At 46.1% G+C, this 20,030-nt stretch overlaps 1 protein-coding gene across 1 annotated transcript in view; it reads right to left on the bottom strand.

The window, feature by feature from the left end:
* Positions 1-20,030, bottom strand: part of ATP5PO (ATP synthase peripheral stalk subunit OSCP) — a 167,728-nt gene that overhangs the window by 70,831 nt on the left and 76,867 nt on the right. Inside the window, exon 5 of the mRNA XM_069636206.1 lies at positions 17,822-17,934. Coding sequence (XP_069492307.1) covers positions 17,822-17,934 — 113 coding nt within the window. The remainder of the gene's footprint in view (positions 1-17,821; positions 17,935-20,030) is intronic.

The raw sequence follows: 20,030 nt of genomic DNA, 5'->3' as shown, positions 1-20,030 counted from the left end.
CCAGTGGAATATTTCGCGTGGTAACCACTGCCACCAGCCAGAAACTCGACAAAGGGGGACTGGACGGTGCCCCCTTGAAAACAGACCCAGGGGCAATATAATTAACCCCTTCCAGTACTTCCACAATATGATGGTTTGTACTGGTTCTGTTCACAATTTAGGACTAGTAAAGTCAATGGTGGCTTTACATGCCCTGGGAGACAGTAGTCAGTCCCAGGGTATGGAGTCTATGTTTGGGGGTCACTATGACACCCCTGTGTTACTGCACTGAGGATGCTGTGTAACACATACAAAATAGATAATACCCTATGGAGTAAAAAGAAAACCCCATAGCCCATAAGCACACAAAGTCAAAGACATACCTCAAATCATGCCTAAGAGTATACCTCAAATCATGCCTAAGAGTGGAAGGAAAAGAGTCTCACTCTTACCAGGAGAAAAAAAAAAAACAGATCCAGCAAAGCTGCTGGGGGACTCACTAGGTTTGGGAAATTAGCCTTATAAGAGAATTCTCCCCAACACGGAGCAAAGGAGAAACATATAATAAAGGCAACAAAGAGTGGTAGTGCAGCCAGCAATAACAAGTATACCCCTTTATTAATGTCAAATATAAAGTATGGGAAAATAACTGTCACAGCACATTTTATGGTGGATCTTGTTTGATAACCATAACTTTTCCTTAGTCTGTGCTGCATGAGGATCAAGAAGTACCTTTAACTGTAAAGGGGAAAGGTGGGGGTGGTCGCTGCTTGTCACAGCGTTATCTTGACTAGAAAGGGGCTCAGTCCACTCTTGAGGAAAGAAGTCAGACGACAAGAATGCTTTCTGTGTCAAAGGCAACCTGGTAGAGAAATATAACTCTTGGTAGCCCTTTTCGTTAAATGCAGATTACCTTTGAAAGCTGCAAGAAACAAATAACTGCAATGCTCCAGTAGCCTTTAGGCTTTATATAAAGGAATGCAAGTATGTAAACGCCACACTCGGGTGTGCTTTCGGAGGGTCTCATTTTCAGGGTGAGAATGTATTGTACGACTGGCCGGTTCTTCCAAGTCGCTTTCTCTCAGTTGTGGGTTTAATTCTTAGAACGTTTGCAAACCAGTCATTTTTCATTCTAGCAACTGTTGCTATGGCTCTTTGAGGAAAGCAGTAGCATATTGACCATATATGGAAAATGGTGCAAGATTCTTGCTAGGCACTAGTCAGTGGCCCCGTCAGTTCTCGAGATGCACACAACTCACCATTTCAAGAGTCAATTCTCACTCACCTATGACAAGTGCCAAGTGAGGCCGGTCAACATTTGTATCCTGATCACTCTCCCAAAGGGAAACAGGTATGGTTGTTGGGGAACTGTTCTAGTGGGGTACATCCTAAAGTAGCCGAAGGGTGCACTTACTTGAAATGTGTGCAATTCTATTAAATGCTTCAAACCAGTGGAGCAGACAGCTGTACGAGGAGACAAACAAGGAACGAGGATGCCTCATGGCACCTTGACCAAGTCCTCCAAGTTCTCGCAAAGTCTGTACCAGAGTCCTTGCTGTGGCCTCATCAGGATAAATCAGTTAAGGATACATCAATTCGCAAAGGCAATACCTTTTATTTTGCTCACCGATTTCTGAGTAAGCAAGAAATGTTGGCCCGAGGGATGGAAACACTTGTCACTGGTTGGTGTGTTCTGTGATTTACTCCAAGTCTATCCACTGCTGAAAGATAATGCAGATGTCTACTGCCAAAATATTTTCATATGCTGGATGAGGGGTAGTAGGTTTCAGGAGGATATTCCTTCAGCTTCCGGAAGCACAGGGAATCTTCAGAAGCAGCATATGGGTGTGTAAGGATTTCTTGTGAAGCACAGAATTGCGATGTCACCCGGCCAGTAATGTCTTCATGGCTATGTGAAGTTACTTTTCTTTATTTGGATTCGTTTGTAGATGGTTTGCCATTGCAGAAGTCACAGGGTGACAGGAGGACAGCAATGATGTGCAGTAACCCTCAGAAGGTTTAGGAACTCGATGGCTATTACTTATGGCATGAATAGGAATTTGGCATTGAAGGTGAAGACCTTGATTTTCATGAGGATTTCTGAGTGAGACCACTCGAAAAGCAGAAGACAAGGGGGTCAAGTTAAACATGACTTCTGTCAACTCAGGATGGGCCTTCCCCTCTGCAATTTTCTCCACCTCACGCTCCAAAACCCAATACACGTGCCCTCCTCTACCTATGCAGTACTAGCCAGGTGAGCCTTCATGTAAAGCCATTCATTTTCTGCCCCATCACATAGCTAGCTACCTCTTTATATCCGTTGGGGAGAATTTTCATTTCTCTGGCAATTCCCTTTAACCTTAGTGACCCCCAGCTCTTTTGCTGGACTCAGATCTTTGAGTGAGTGGGACTTTTTTTCCCCCTCACTCTGTGTCCTCCCACTCCCTAAATGTAGATTAACCCTTTCCCAGCTACACAAGTTATAGAATGTGTGACTTTTTGGAGGGATAGTTAAAGCACAAAGTCAGAGGTTAGTCTTTCAGGGAACCAGTACAGCCAGTGCCAATTGAGCAAAAGTCTAGGAGAGCTGAAGGGCTTCTTGAAGATAAGTAAAACGTCTTGCACAAAGTATTAGAAATCTTTGTAGAAAAAGAAATCACTGTTGGGCCACAAGCTGGGAGGCTTGTGAAGGGCAAAGCTGCAAGCAACTCTGCTAAGGCAACCAAGGTAAGTCAACTGAGAGCTAGCAAGGCTACACGACAAGAGGCAAGTACCCCTTAGTTTTACAGTACCTTAGGGCTGAAGAAATTGGTTCCAGCTGGCTTCTGTTCCTGTTGGTCTGCAGATCCTGTTCTTCCTGGGCCTCAGGACGTCTGGGGACTCCTTCACTATGGTTTGAAGGTCAGCGGCATCTATGGGCAAACTTCAGATCAGCAGCACTTTGCGGTTTCAGCTTCTCACAAATAGCACCACCGTGGTTCTCGGATACCTTATGGACTTTCCTCGCATCCGGGATCCAGCACTCTGTTGAGGTGGCTCAGGCTTGGTCAGTCCTGCTTCCTGGGAGTCCGGAGGATCTTCAGGCGAATTCAGAGCTTCAGCACAGCAGCGGTGCTTCACCGGGCAAACCAACAGTCCAGGAGTTGCAGCAAGTATCGCTTCCAAGTTCTTCTTCGGATTCCTTTGTCCAGTGGTCGTCTGCCTTCAAAGAAAAAAAGACCTCGCCTTTTATGCAGGGTTCTCCCATTCATTCGTAGAATAACTCAATCACACAGCCAGCCAATAACCTTTGGGTGCATTCCTGTACTGCCAGACACGCTGGAGCCAGAGGCGGGCTTCACCAGTCAATCCCGCCAAAGACAAACGAACAAAGGGACCAAACTTAGTTTGGCGCGCAGAGTACATCTCAAGAAGGATCTTTCTAACAAGAAATGGCGAAAAAAGAAGACCGAGACATTTTGACAAAATGGGCACGGATAAGTGATTTACTGCAGCTGCAATTGCAGCACACGGTAGAAACACTAAATGGTAGAAAAAATGAAACCACTGCCACCAGCCATTAATTGTAGAAAGGGTAACAAAAATGTTACATGATAAACTAGACAAAGGGAATACTAAGTAACCCCTCCAGCACCCCATTTTAAGATATTGTGTGCCGAGTCTAGTGTGTGCTGGGTCTAGAAAGTTACTAATGTAAGTAAAGTCAATTTCACTTGACTGCTCTTGGAAACAGTTATCCAAGAGAAGGTAATTAAACCTCAACATAAATCCAAGGGATTTCTATGTGACAATGTAAATAAATGATGCCTATTGAGTATGTCAGACTCCAAAACCAACAGAAACAGTGTTCAGATTACAGAAAAACACATGAGTGGGAAAAGGTCCAGCTCCCTCCAGGATATAAATTAAAAGTCCAGCAAAAGAGCTGGGGTTCTCCAGGGTAGAAGGGAATTAGCACATTTCTCAGAATTCTCCCCAACAGGAGTGCTGGGGGGTTGCATATTAACTCCTAACATCCTGATAAACCAACTCACTTGAACGGCTGGTGGCAGTGGTTTCTTTACTACCTTGTGCCATTTATCTGCAGGCTTAATCCTCAGCTGCAGTACAGTACCCAAAGGCAATTTTCACAAAATCTTTTTTCGCCATTTGTCAGTTAAGCTTCTTCTGGGCTTTTACTCTGCTTGAATTGGGTTGGAGTCCTTTGTGCATTTTTCCTTTGGCGGGCTTCAGCCCTGAAGCCCGCCCAGGCTCCTGTGTCTGGAAAGGCAGGCAGTGAGGAGAAGAGGGCCGAAACCTCCCTGTCCCTTGTCTCTAGGTGTGCCCGAGTGAAACCAGTTCTGATTGGCCGGCTGGCTGTCCTGTCCTGTCCTGTAGGACAGCCACCCTGCTGGGTGATCGACAGCCTAGGGATGTGAATGAATGGGAACTTGCTTAAAATGCAAGGTTTTTGGGACCAGAGTCAATCGACCACTGGAGAACAGCACCCTCCTGGACCACAAAGTGCCTGGTGAAGCCCTGCAGCTGTGCTGTACCCGTTCTCATTTCGACTGGGAAGACCTGCAAGGGACTACTTCCTCCCATGGGTTAGTGGGATCAACTAGCTGTAAGACAAGCCTCATTTTGGCGCATCCCCTTACTTGATGCGACTAGGCTGCAGAATACCAATACCCAGCAACCACTGAGCATCATCAAGTGCATTGTCTTCCCAAGTGCGAATCCAACTAAAACTTTGTGGGCATCCAGAGGACCCTACAGAGGCAGGAAATCTTCATCCCGAGTCCCCGCTGTTCGTTCTTTGGCGCGGAGAAAAAGGCACAAAGACGCTGAATAAAGAAGAATCCATTGCTGCCGAGTAACACTCTCGAGTGCTGCTGTAAGAGCCCGCCAGACGTCCCTTTCATCACCACAACCAAGGACCAGGAACAAGGGTCTGCTATACTGCAACCAGAAGGTATCCAGCTGGAACACATTCTTCAGTTCACAGGTACTGTGGGGTTTGGGGTTACATCAACCTTCTGTCATTGGGGGTGGGGGGGGTGAGGGAGGCTTCCTTCCTTGGGGAGTGCTATTTTACCCTCTCCAGAGTTGACCTCAACTCAATTGCACTGGCTTTTCAGCTTGTGCTTCTTCAAGGGGACTCCTCTCGAGTTGCTGTGATATGATATGGCATTTATAACGCGTCTATACACAAGTGTTTCAAGTGATTTTCTATTTGAACTACTGACTATTTAAAAACAATTCTAAGAAAAACATCAGGACCTTGAACTGGCCCATTGACCATGGCTCCCTAAAAAGGCCTCCTTCTGAACCCATTAGCTTTGGCAGTGTTTGTTCCCTTACAGGGTTAGTTGTTGAACACTATTATAGCTGGGATAAGAGACTACCAGCATCCCTCTGGGAGAATCTAACTTTTTGTCAAATACGCTCTGATTCCACCCCCCCCCCCCCCCCCTTATAACAATACTGCAAAGGAAGTGTTATTCGGGACCTCAAATGACTGTTAATGTGCTGGAAAATGTATAACATATGAACGAATAACTCGCCTGCTTTATTGTTTTTTAATTGAATACTAACTTGCAATTAATGTTCCTATTAGTTGCTGCTTTTTAAAGAATGAAAATTATATATATATATTTGGCTCAGATTGGCCGATATCCCCGGCCCCACTGGAGCCTGGTGACTCGCTGCCCTCAGCTGCTGCCCATTCGATCCACGACGCTGGAGAGTCCGGTAGGGTCCAGCGACCCCATTTTGGCCCAAATTGTAATTTAACTTTGCCCGCAGGCCCCGTGTGCCGTGCTGGCCATCCCTGCTCCCTTGCTGCTATGTAGGCCCGCCCACCCTTCCCCTCCGATTGGCTGCTATCCCCGACACCACTGGAGCCTGGTGACTCGCTGCCCTCAGTTCTTGGTCGCCTCCCAGCCCTCCCCCTCCCAGGCACAGAAGACCACGCTGGCTGCACCCAGGGATCGCACATTCAACATCCTGCGTCCCCGGGAGAGCAGATGAGTCCCCTCGAGCCCCCCTGCCCCTCCAAAACGTTGGGCTTTGCCTTTTGCTGCCTCCAGGCCCTGCATGCTGCCTTCAAGCCCCGGCTCTCCCCGTCGCTCTTTCCCAGCCTTAAGCCCGCCTTCCAGCCCTACCACTCCCGTGATTGGTTGCCTCCATGGCCTTACCTGTTCCTCCCTGGGCAGCCCACTGCCCGGCAGCCCCTAAGGCTAAGGGCCCAAGGACAAGGGTGGCTTCCACGTTGGCGATTCCAAGATGTGCCAGCAGGTGTCAGCAGGGGAAGCCAATGAAGCCATCAGACGCCGACAAAACTAAGTGTTGGCATGGGTGGGGGGGGTAGAGCAATTACTCTACTCCAGAAAGCTCCTGCCACTCTAACTGGCCTTTCAATGGCCTAGACTGCTATAGACTTAAATCATGCATTATTAGAGAGATATGTGACCACCAGCATAAACCTATTTATGGATGGGCAGCAAACATTGCCTGCAGAATAATGTTAACTAGTACCATGAACCACAAGATTAACCTGCATTGCATCTAGATAGAAATGTGATTGTTAACATATGCCACACTTAGATGGAATCCTCAAGCTTAGCCCGCACCACATCTAAATGGAGGTGTGATTGTTGGCATGTGCCGCACATATATGGAATTCCCAAGTCTAGCCTGCGTCACATCTAGATAGTAATGCGACATACGTTCTGTCTTTCGTTTCTGCGCCCCGATACTTGCGAGTTACCGGCGCATTACAAATAAATACAAATAAAATAGTAATGATTCCCATACAGTTTCTTCACACATCGGCTGGATGTCACATACATTTTACTCTTGCGAAGGAGAAAAATCATATTCACTCTCTTAAAATCACATTTACTCTCAAAGTTTAAAAGCAGAGAGTAAAATACTCCCACTCCAAAATCTTATCTCGAGAGAGATATATATATATATATATCACCGTAATCGTATTTGATGCTTGTATCTGCTTAGATTCACATGCTGTGCATAGGCCGACATCTAGTGGAAGCTGCGGAGTATTAGTTTGTTTTTCGAAACTCGAAAAGGGGCGTCAAACTAGGGCATGCCAGTAATACTATTCCTAGTGTGACGTCCACTGTACCCATGATCCCTCATGCGTGTAGGACCCTCAGATTGTATTTTTTCTGACATGAGGTAGCAGGAGTACAGAATATCCAAGCAGATAAGACTACAAGCATCCATGCGCCTTCTCTCAGAGGGGAGGAAGGGCGGGCGCATGTGAATCGAAGCATCAGAAATACAATTACGGAGAGTAATGTATCCCTTCTGAGACTTGTGGAATCTGCTTAGATCACATGCTGTGCATAGATTAGCGAGCAGTGTTAGGAGGAAGTGGGATGCGAGAAGGGTCAGGATCGAACAAATGTCTTAGAACCACTTGTCCCACTTGAGTACCTGTCTTGGAATAAGTGTCAATGCAGTAGTGCTGACTAAAGGTGTGAATAGAGCTCCATGTAGCTGCTTTGCAAATGGGGTCAAGAGGTACATTTGCAATGAAAGCCAGAGTGGCCCCAGTACCTCTTGTATAGTGGGCCCTCGGCGTAAAAGCCAGTGTTTTGTCTGAAAGGGAGTAGCACAGTTGGATACATCCGACTATCCATTTAGAGATGGCACCCTTGGAGACACAATCTCCTTCTCTGCCTAGAGCTATGGAGACTAACAGCTGATCTGTCTTTCTTAGCGGTCTGGTCTTGTCTACGTAGTAGAGGACCGCTCTCCTCACATCTAGTGTGTGGGTTTCACCTCAGCAGAGCTTTTGGGTTCTTGGAAGAAGGCTGGTAGCTCAATGGACTGGTTAACATGGAATTTAGAAATTAACTTAGGTGAAAACCTAGGGTGAGTGTGTAAAACCAGTTTATCCTTATGTACAGTAAAGAAAGGATCCTGCACTGACAGCCTGAATTTCACTGACCCTTCTTATGGATGTAATGGCTACTAAGAAGGCAGTTTTATAAGTCAGGTGTTTGAGACTAGCTTTATGCATGGGTTCAAAGGGAGGTCCCATAGGTTTAGCACCACATTAAGATCCCAACCTGGTGGTGGGTTAGAAATTGGAGGGTGGAGTCTCTTTATCCCTTCCATAAATGCCTTGACAACTGGCACTTTCCACCACGACACCTTGTTATGGGAGGTGGTGTAGGCCGACAGCACAGCCAGATGTACTTGAATTAAACACTAACCCTGCATCTAGTAGGTGGCGCATACAGGTGACAACATTGGAAGGAGTACAATCAATTGGGTTGTTTATTCTGGCACCAAACAACATCTTTTCCACTTGTCATAGTAGCATTGCCTTGTGTTGGGCTTTCTTGACTCTTTCTCTTTAGATAGCCATACATCTCTGGGGTGACTTGAGATGCCCGAACTCTATGACTACAGGAGCCATGCTGCCAAGTTAATCGAGGTGGGTTGAGGATGCACTGTTTGTCCTTCCTGCTGGGAGAGTAGGTTGTACCAGCACGGGAGTTTGATGGGGTCGCACACCACCAGTCTGCTTAGGAGTGGAAACCATGGTGGTCTCGCCCACATAGGAGCAACCAGGATGAACGTCATTGATTCCCTGTGTATCTTGTTGACCACATTCCTCATCAAAGGGGTTGGTGGAAAAGCGTAGGCAAACATCCCTGACCAATTCATCCATAGAGCATTCCCCTTGGAGCCTGGCTGGGGGAACCTGGATGCAAAGTCTGGGCATTGGCTGTTTTCGCCTTTGGCGAATAGGTCTATAGTGGGGGAAACCCCACTGAGAGAAGAGATCTTCTACTACTACTTCGTGTAGTCGCCACTTGTGTTCCTCTGGCAGGGGATTTCTGCTCAGAGCGTCTGCTAGTGAATTGAGATCCCCTGGAACATGTTGGGATGACGGGTAAATATTCCGTCCGAGTGCCCATCTCCAAATTCTTTGGGTAAGCTTGGGCAGATTTGGCGAACGAGTGCCCCCCTGCTTGTTAAAGTAAAACATTGCAGTTGTGCTGTCTGTTAGGATCTGCACCAACTGGTTGGATAGAAAGGGTTTGAATGTCCGAAGTGCTCTGAAGACTGCCAGAAGTTCTAGCAGGTTGATGCGGTTCTGAGCCACTGTGGGAGACCAGAGACCCTGAGCTGTATGGTGCAGGTAGTGGGCTCCCCACCCTGCTAGGGAGGCGTCTGTTGCGACAACGGCCTGCATCTCTGGAACGTAGAAGGGTTTCCCCTTTGTAAGATTCTCTTGTCCACCAGCAAAATCTCTGTACTAGTGTTGGCAAAAACACCACTAGATCGTCCCACTGACCACTTGCCCGAGACCAGTTTCGCCAACGATTCCTGCATGGGTTGCATGTGCAAGCGCGCGTGGGGAACCAGGTAAATGCAAGATGCCATCATGCCTAGTAAACGCATCGCTTTGCGCACCCTTATTTGGCGACCGCTTGATATTGAGGAATTTGCAGCAACAGATTTCGAATTCTTTCCTCTGATGGAAAGGCCATCCCTTCTTGGGTGTTTAGGGCAGCTCGTAGGAACGGTTTTGAGGTGCTTGGCACTAGGCTTGATTTTTTTTCTCGTTGATCGAGAAGCGCAACTGGAAGAGCAGGTCGATTGTTCTTTGGATGTTTAGTCTGAAAATTAGGGGGAACTCCCCTGTAATGAGCCAGTCGTCCAGAAGGGTACACTGGGATTGCCTCCCTGCGCAGGTACGCTGCCACCACAGCCAGTACCTTGGTGAATACCCTTGGATCCAAGGCTATACCAAAGGGCAGCACCCAGAACTGGTGTTGGTGGTTTATTTTGAAAACGCAAGAATCTTCTGTGCGCTGGGAAAATTGAAATATGAAAATAGGCATCTCATATCCAATGTTGCCATTTAATTCCTTTTTAGTAGGTGGATTACCTTTTGGAGTGTAGTCATGCAGAATTTTTGTGGCTTGACATACTTGTTTGCAGGGCGCAAGTCTAATACTGGGCGCATCGTTCGATCTTTTTTTGGCACAAGGAAGTAGGTTGAATAAATACCCCTGTTTACCTGGTTGCCCGGGACGAGTTCTATGGTGTCCTTTGCAAGTAGAATGGCGATGATCTCGAGGAGGATTTTCTGGTGCTCCAAGGAGTGCACCTTCTGTCTTGGAGAATAGTTGCGGGGGCGTTCTAGTTCTATACAGTATCCTGCGGACATTGTGGACAGCACCCATCTGTCCGAAGTGATCCCTTCCCATGCGTGAGTGAAGGTGGAAATGCGCCCCCTACTGGGGATGCATGGGAAGGGACCCGGAGCGGAACGCCACTGTTTACTGGGTGGCGTACCACCTCTGTCGGGGCTGCCTATACCCCTAGTGCGGCCCCTGCACTGACCTCTGGTGAAACCCTGTGTTGCCTGGGACTGATTGTGGCCCCATGAGGTTCCCCGATTCTGAAAGTATTTGGAACCCCTCTGAGAGCCTTGGCCACGTAAATTATTATTTCCCCTCTGACCCGAGGGCTTATTTGTCAGTTGGAAGAGATTTTAAGGTCTCGTACTCGTCCTTATCCGACTTTAGTGCCTCTTCCACTGCTTTGCCGAATAGAACGTTCGGCTCTACCGGCATATCTATGAGCGTGGCTTGGGTCTCGGGTTTGAACCCTGACTGTCTTAGACAAGTATGGCGTTTTATAACTGTGCCTTCGGCTATCAATCTTCCAGCATGGTCTGCTGCATCAATATTTGTTTTACGGATGCATCCAGACACGGACCTTCTGTCTGCTGCAAGTTGGGCTAACTGGCTCTTTAGTGGTGCAGGTGCAGAAGCTACTAGAGCAGCTACTTGTTCCCACTGATGGCAGTTATAGCTTGCTAAAAGAGTGGTATTGTTAGCAATACATGCCTGATGGGCTGACATGGAGGCAACTTTCCTACCCAGAGCATATATCCTTTTGCTGTCCTTATCGGGAGGGGCTTCTGAAGAAGCTAGTGGTGTACCTGCCCTCTTTCTGGTGGTTGTTACTACCATGGAGTTGGGTTTTAATTGACCCCTTATGTACATGGGATCGGAGGGTGCAGCCCGGAATAATTTTTCCACTCGTGGGTTAACTGCACGAGTAAGATTTGGGGTTACCAGCGAGGGATCAATTCTACGCTGGATTGATTTTAATATTGGGATGGCTTGGCTAATGGCTCTCTTGTCCCCTAGGATTTCTTCCGCGAAATCCCCATCTTCTTGGACACCCTGTGTGTCTATCTGAAAATGAGCTGCTGCTTTAGCCAGTACCTCATTAAGGAGTGGCTGATTATCAATCGTTGAGTCATGCACCGGGGTCCTTAGGAATAGGGGAGTCAAGATTGTAGGCCTCCATCTCATCCTCCTCTTCCTGGTCCTTGTCGTCCGCATAGTAAGAAACCCCTGTCTGGTATTCCAGCATATGTGTTTCTGTCTCCTCACCATGTTACTCTGGATGGTAAGGTTCAATTAGCAAAGGGTCTGAAAACGAGCCCTGCGCCGGAGCCTCAGATCGGAGCCTTTTAGTAGGGGGTTGAGAGGCCTTGGACCTCGAAGGGGCAGGGGTAGCTGGAGTGCTGGCATAGCTTGGAAATAATTAGGGTCCTTCTCATAAAAGTCTGCCATAAATGACTCTTTTCATTACCCCATCAATGTCCGCAGAATTCCATTCTTTTGAACTAGAAATTACTACAGGATCTTCATCCTCTTCCTCCATGCCCATATCTTGATCAGTGGGAGGAACAATTTTTACCTTGGTGACAGGGTCAGGGACCTTGGATTTTTCTAAAGATTTAGGGGCTTTTTGTTTTTCCTTTTGAACATGGTGTTAGGAGGGTTTTTGTGTGTTGTTGTTCACCCTTCCCATGACTAGAGGAATGTTTTCCAGAACTTTTAGGGGCCTCTGAGGGATTCGACGCCTGACATCGAGATTCGAAGGTGGCACGAGATTTGGAAGTTTTGGAAGATGGAGACCGAATCTCGGGAGTAGACGTCGAACGTGCTTCTTGGGGGAAGAGGTCGGAATAGTCTGACGACCGGGCCTCAATGACTCTTGGTAATGTGGCACCTTTCCCAACCGTGGACGGTTGTTTGTGGTCAGGCGAACGTGACGGGAACGCCCAGAGGACAGATTCAGAGGACCGCTCTCTCGGTGCCTTTCATTGCCGATCGTTCGACATACGTGTTGAGTCCTGGCTGGGGCTAATATGCTTGGTGGAAGTGGTGTGTGTTGCGCTTTTGCCGCCAGGTGGTGTCCCCATTACTGAACCGCCGGCCAGTCCTCCGAGGTCGGGGGCTTGCGCGTGGGTGTCTGAAGTCACACCGTTGCTCTCGCCGTCCGATACGGCGGCATTGCTGCCATCGCTGAAGGATCCCACGGCGTCCATGGCCTCTAGCTGCCTGGCGTAGTGGGCCCAGCGTTTCATCAAGCGGTCCTTGCATGTTTTGGGCTTGAAGAGCCTACAAGCTCTACAGGTAGCCTCGGGATAGTCTCGTGGGAGACACAGGTTACACTTATTGTGTTTGTCTACCCAGGGAAACTTCCCGTTACACTTCGGGCAGAATTTAAAGGGAGTACTCTCCATATGTTAATAATTGGCAGCGGGTGGGTATATGTAGGAATTGAGTGTATGAACACCCCCACACTCTCCCTACTTGCACAGGGCCGAGGCCAGAGGCCTTCGAGGCCCAAAGTCTGTCGTGGAGTCTTCACCAACGTCAATCTTCGGCATAGGGTGTGAGAAACGGGGAAGTATTGTAATTAATGTTGATAAATGGCTAAAGCCAAGGGAACTCCGCAATAGGCTTCTGACAAGTATGGCGGAAAAAAACAATCCGAGAGTCCTACACGCGTGAGGGATCTGGACGTCACAGTAGGCATAGTATTACTGGCACGCCCTAGTATGTATGTGTGTGTATATATACAAATACATACACATGTATATTCTTTTCACTAAAAAAACACTTTGTTGAGGGGACGTTATGGTTAAGTTGCCCTACGAAAAAACCTGTGCACTTCACTAAAAATAAATTAAAAAAAGAAAAAAAAAAGTTTGCCCTCCCCATTATGGTTCAAATTAAAACCAGAAAACCCCTGAAATTAGCCAGTTATGGCAGACTGAGCCCCCATACTTGCCATCACCACTGTGCACTGCTAACAGTCACACCCAGAACATGAAAGAAGTCGTCTCACTTGTGTCGCACTTTGAATTAGTTTGAGAACGCCAACACTGTCCGTAGGACGCTTGCGCACATTTGATACTTTGCATTTGCTGTCCAGCGGACTCCCATTTCAGTCGCGGATGTGTTCAGGACGTCATCATGTGACTGCACCCACGCTGAGCGTGTGGACTAATTTGCACAGTTTGAGTGCTTCCGCAGCAGTACAAAAGAATGTATAGACACAAGGCAAAATATTGTAGAGTGTAAAAATATTATTTCACATATCCCAGACAATAGCTTACCTGAGGACTTGTGTAAAATTTGCAAGGATGAAGACTGTCACAAGGCACACCCCTCCACCCCTATAAATGGCCACACCCCCGAGCGCATCTTCATTGTCCTTCTAGCTATAGCAGAAGTAGGTGTATTGCTTTTACTGCTGTAATGACCAAAAGGAAAGTAATCGGTATGTAATCGGTATGGCTTCCACGGCTGCTATTGGTTCATTAGCCTCTGCACCACCCCCAAACCCCGCCACCACCACCTCCCCAAGGGCCTGCAGAGAGATAAACGGGTGAGGATGTAGAGAGCGAGGAAGAAGAGGAGGAAGAGAATGAAGTGGAGGAACTCTGCACTAGTAGCACTCGCTGGGAGTCGTGGGTGTGGCGGTTGTTTTCCGTTTATGGGAACGTATCAAAAGCACGTGCGAACCTGGTGAGGTGTAACCAGTGCGAGGTGGTGCTGAGTCGCGGGAGATTTGGTGCGTACAGCTTTGGTACGACAACCATGAAGCGACAACTCACTTCGTTCCACACTGCGGACATTCGCAAGGTGGTGCCATGTGAAGAGCGTAATCGATTGAGTTCCTCCACAGCATCCTCCGAGTACGATCCTCCCACCACAAGAGACACTCTTGTGGGGAAGCGCCTCCCTCCAGCTGCCTCACAAGCCATTCGCAATACTGTGGACCCTTACCTTTCAAATGTGACAATAGTGTGTATGTATTGCGGCGTAGTACTCTGCAGGGGGGAGAGTTTTCGAAGTGCTTTTGAGGCTACGGTCACGGAGCACCAGAAGATCTGCTCCTTACCGAAGTGAAGCTCACCCTATATCTTTCTCGGTCCACTTGCCCTTTCTTATCCCCGTGGCTGGTGTCCCTTCCTTACCCTCCTTTGGCCTCCTCTCCTAGTGTGTCGTGTGCTGAGAAGCAATAAATGTGAAAACAACAAAAATTACAGAAAAGGCTCTTTACAGAGCCGCCTTTCTCAGTTTAACAATAGAACTATGAAGGGACCGTTGTAGACCCCTGCGAAGTTGTGGAAAAGTTTGCGGACAGCCGAAGGAAAAAAAAAAAAAGGAGGGTGCAAGCGGAGCAAACAGTGTATGCTGGGAGTAAGTGGTGGCTCTGAAAAGAGCCTATCAGTGGTGTGTTGTGTGGGTCAAAATTGTGGATTGAAGAAAACAGATTGTCACATCGGTTATTGTGAATCCAAAAGAGGTTGCAATGCATTTTGTACATTGTGAAGAATAATCTGATCGCCAGCATATGTGAGATGGACTCCATCTCTGCGGAAAATGAAAGAGCTGCAAAACAAAATGTTTTAATTGTGGAATGAGGACTTGCAACATCTCTTAAAAAGGCACACAGCCTTATTCACATTGTGTCTAGCTTTCTCCATTTGTGGACCAAAAGCAGAATAACGCAGCCATATTTGTCTATTTGACAATTTGGATACATGTCCATGAGCTGAGCAAGTTCTTCCTTCATTGCAAATTGCAAAGAAATTCCAGAGACATGGCCTAAACCGTTTCCTCCGCAATGAATGAGAAGTATATCTCGAGGACGCTCGGTCAGTAAAGTAACACAGAGGTACCAAGTCCAGCCACCTCAAGCCATGCATGCCGTGTCAGTGCACTTCCACATGAGGAAATCTGAGATCTGCAGATAAACTGCAGCTTTCTGCATGCACCTTCAACCAATGTATCCATGAGTCTCCCAAAATCCAGATAATCAGTTTGTGAGCACGCAAACCCATGGCTGTGTGGTCTCCTGTCAGGGAGAAGACTGTCTTAATAAATCTTGCCGTTCACAACACCCACTGAACTGTATTGACCAATCCCTAGGTCCGCTCATTTTCATTTGCATGCGTCTCCACCCCAGAATACCAGTTGGTGATATGCGCTGGCTGCAAACTACCGCCATGTCCGCGGACATGTATATGATCAGAGCGTGACGACGGTACATTAAAGTATTATTCCCCTTTTTCCCCATTAAGGTGGGCTCTGAAGAGCCTTTTTTGTATTTTTTTTCTATTTTTTGTCCTTACTTTACTCCTACAACCACTACAGAACATTCCCTAAAGCAAGCCTTACGTTCCAAAAGAACATCGCATTTCCCAAAGAAGATAGCGCAACACCATCTGCTTCAAAATAATCTGCATTACGCGGAACAATGTTTTTGTGGCTGCAGAAAAACATACCAGCGCGTAACAAACGTACGCATGGCCAGATTAATGATACACCTCCCAATACTTTGATCTGGACAGAAAAAAAGAATTGTTGTCCCCTTTTACTCTAGGGAGTAAATCAGAAGTTACTTTCGCAGTTGGAATGATGTTCATGAGTGCTTCAACCAACTGTGCCAAATCTGCCAACAAAGTACGTGCAGTCACGTAGCCCAAATGGCAAGCAACGTAGTGCAAAATTACCACATGAGGAGAGGTTATCGTACGTATGTGTCTGCAAACTTTCAGAATTGCTGCAACATTGGCATCAGTCTCAGCATTCCACACCACCTACACTCCTCTCACATCGAAATGGTGGGCCACATGCCTACTCTCTGCTCTCTCTACTGTCCTTACAACAGTTACAAGTTGCCTGTGCACTGCATGGACTGAAATGCTACAGTTATTACACCCCTCATTTTCTGTGCGTACAAGGTGGCCATAGAAAATACATTGTGAAGACCGACCCCCAGAACAAATGCATTGATCACCCATGTCTTACTGTCTGAACCTGTCCCAACGCTCTGTGACACAGCAAAAGAGTTTTAGAAATATAGCATGTGTACGCTGGTTGTTGCTCCGCTATTGGCAGATCCAAGATGTCGGGAGCAGCCAAACAATCTGATGCAGAACACGTCTCGCAGCAGCCAATCGGCAGAGACGTCGCGTGTCCGCGGTCATGACGTGAGCCCATTAGCCAATCGTTATCTTATCCGCGGAGCGAACAGGGAAGAGTGACCGCGGCGCGGACAGATATCCCAAATTTTTTGAGACATACTTTTTGGTCGTTTTAAAGAAAAATACTGGACGGATTGTCACCAAATTTACAAAAGCACGCTTTCTTGACCAAGCCCCTATACTTGCTGAGAATTTCGTGAAAATCCGTCCAGCGGTTTGTCCTGTAGCCGTGCGCAAAGTTTTTCCCCCATTCAGTCTATGGGAAAAAAAAGACGTTTTGGAACCCCGCCTATAACTCCCCCCCCTACCCTGGACCAAACATCACCGAACGTTGCAAAAAAATTCAGAGTGGCCAATATACTGTTTTTGCAAAGTTTGTTCTCGTTCTCTCTCTTATATATAAATATAAAATAAGTGTGCAAGTGTTTACTTGGATACCTGTAAGTACCGACTTCATTGTACAGCTCTACAGCTCACACTACCCCTCTTAAAATAAGCCTGGCTATTCAGTCACACTACCAACTTGTGTAGTACAGCCTTATTCCAAAAAATAGGTTTTGTGTAGTCCCACCAGTTGGACTGCATCAATTCCTAGCCACAATATACCACAACCTATGATTGTTAAACTGATACTAGAGTTTATTGGAACTGTGGATCCTGTGCTATTTTATGTGTTGCTTCCTTGTTCCGTTGCCTGCCGCCTGTAGGTGGATCGCAGGGGGACAAAGCTCCTTATTTCGCAGTGTTTGATGATGCTGTTCTGGGTGACAGATCCAAATGTTTGTACTTTGGCGCTGGTCAGGGGTTCCTTAATATTTAATGAGTGTTAATTTCCACACATGGTGTTTGTAGCCCCAAACATTTGTGGTCCCACTCATTTTGCAGGGTCTCCTTTCATTTAGATACAATCTCCCCCCCACCCACATTTTCGGCAAAGTTACCCCACTGCCAATGGAACTCCCTACCTCATGGTCTACCTTCTAGGTTGATGAATAAACATAAGGTACACCAGAGATACACAGTGGAATATCTTTCTGCCTGAATACCCACTCACAGTTATACTCAAGTGAAAATTAATGTATGAAGTGCGAATAAGATTTGTATATAATGTACAAAACTCTTGCTTGGTCACAGTCTATGTACTCGCAGGTATCTTCTCCCTCCACCACCTGGTCACAACTGGCTCAACTATCTCCCCCCACCCCCCCCCCCCCCCCCGACTCCTACAAACGGACTGCTCCACTAACTGTTGATGTACTCGTGTAACCCTTTCTGATCAAAGTATTTTCCTGCTTGTTTTAAAAAAAAGAATTATTGGTTGCACTGGGGGAGAAGTGCTGTTCATCCAGATTTAGTTGGCAATTAAATGCAAATCTAAATTTAAAAACGGATCAAAAAAGTTGTTTTTGTCCCCTGAAAACCAAAACTTTCAATGCAAACATACCAAAATAAAGTAGTAAAAAGATGCACTTCTAGGTTTGCATAAATTGTTCTTGAACAAACCTTTGCAGTTGTGACCGCACAAGTCACTTCACCACGATGAGCACTCATAATTTTACTGAAGGAATTAATGATGCCACCAACGCTCTTCAGGCGACCGTTTTCTGCAAGTAAGCCTGTACAAATAAAAAATATAAAAAGTTTAGTGACAAATTAGCTAGTGCAACTTACAAAAAAAGAAATATTAAACCAGCATTATTTGCTATAGATACATATGGTTGTGTGTGGGTAGCTCTAAATATGGGAACCTATTCATGGAGGAATGTGTCCTTATAAGCAATAATATGTTATTTATAACACACTTAATACCCAGAGGTTTCCAAGCACGGACCGAACCAGTATTGCTCCATGTCGTCTTGCTTCCAAGGCAAGCACGTTGCCCCCGAGCTATCCTTCGAGATGACCTCTGTAGATCCTACTGAAATATACTGTTAATACACAGCTGAAGCTCATGTACAGCCCCCTGGAAAGCAGGCACAATAACTTAGCATGGCCAAATGGAACATTATCAGTCAAAACAGTATTACTTAATGTGTAAGACACCTGGAGGCTCCTCTACAGAAGCTCATAATGTGCTTAATGGTTGTAGCCTAGCCAGTACAGGCCATATTACTTCTTGGGTTTACAGATTACACAATAAAGGCTATAACCTTCCTGGTTGGATAGGGATAGATATTAAGAAATAGGTTTGGAAGACTAGCAACCAGATGCTCGACATGACCTAGCCTAACGTCAAAGCATCTCACAAATGAAGCATGTCTGTTTAACAGGCAACGGTATCTGATTTAATAACTAATAAGACTCACTCCACAAAAGGCACAGTGCAGTGCATAGAGTCCCATTCTATTGTGTTTGAAGCTAGTAAATTGATTTGATAAAGTAGTAATAGTGTGGCATTGTTACAGTTTTTCTGAAGTCAAACTAAGGGCTTAGTAATACCACTCAACTGAGGCAGTACAAGACTCCACTCTTAGTATAAAGGCTGTACCACCCGAGTCCAAGGCAGCGTAGACAGAGCAGCCAGGTTCATCTTAGGAGGGAGAGAGGGCTGTAGAATGAGTACAATGAAATTGTAATACAAGTGGTCCAAAGAAACACTATGTATTGTAAAAATAAATGTTTAGTTAAATACAAGTAGGCTCAGATAAATCCTGAGGGAAATAAGTACTATCAGATTATATATAACCATAATTATAAAAACACATCACTATGCTTCAAAGTTCACAGACCAAAGCATAGACCTTAGAGAACTAACTGTAGTCTAGGTAAGTCAAACCTTTTCATACACATTCAGTATAGCTCACAGCTATTCTTGAGGAGTAAAAACCAATAGTTACTTTTGCATTAGCTTCAGTAATACAAGGGTATTGGAACCTAACAGTTGTACTGGGACGCTCAGCAAGAAATCACTAAGTAAACCAACTTGACAATATACTTTTTGTAAACAGTGGAACACTTATTCTAGGTAGACTAACCTATAACTCAGATTCTGGATAAAAGTTACTGTAGGGGAGTTGGACCTTGGTGTCTAATATTCAGTTACAGTTGCTCTTTAGTTCACAGACTAAGGGAAGCAATACCCAACTTATTTTAACACAGTTACGCTCAAGGTAAGTGAAACCTATACACTTTACAGGACTCAGCGGTCACAAAGGCAGGTGTAAACCCAAGACTTTTTGTGTCTGTCTAAAACAGACCAGGGAAGGCAACCCCCAATGTTAATCTTTATGAATGAATGTTAGGGAGAATTCTCAGAAATGTGCTAATTCCCTTCTACCTTAGAGACCCCCAGCTCTTTTGCTGGAATTTAGGACTTTTTCATTTCTAACCTGAAGAGAGCGTGACCTTTTTCCCCCAACTCTTGTATTTTTCTGTGATTTGGACTCCGTTTCTTTTGACTTTGAAGTCTGACAAACTCCATAGGCATCATCTTTACATTGTGACAGCACCTTAAGTGCAGTTGCACAGGGAAGTCTATTAGAATTACCAAAGGTTTTCATACCTTCTCTTGCAAAAACTACTGCTTCCAAGAGGAGCAGTGAAGTGAAATAGACTTTACATACATTTTGTAACTTACTAGACCCAGCACACACCATCTTACAATAGGGTGCTGGAGGGATTACTTACTATCCCCTTTATCAAGTTTCTCATGTAACATTTATATGCCCTTTCTACAATTAATGGCTGGTGGCAGTGGTTTAATTTTTAAAAC

This window comes from Ambystoma mexicanum, chromosome 7p, assembly GCF_040938575.1.
Source record: "Ambystoma mexicanum isolate Mex_15411 chromosome 7p, UKY_AmexF1_1, whole genome shotgun sequence".
Lineage (NCBI taxonomy): Eukaryota > Metazoa > Chordata > Amphibia > Caudata > Ambystomatidae > Ambystoma > Ambystoma mexicanum.
The sequence above is the reverse complement of the archived record's forward strand: the minus strand, read 5'-3'. Positions and strand labels throughout refer to the sequence as shown.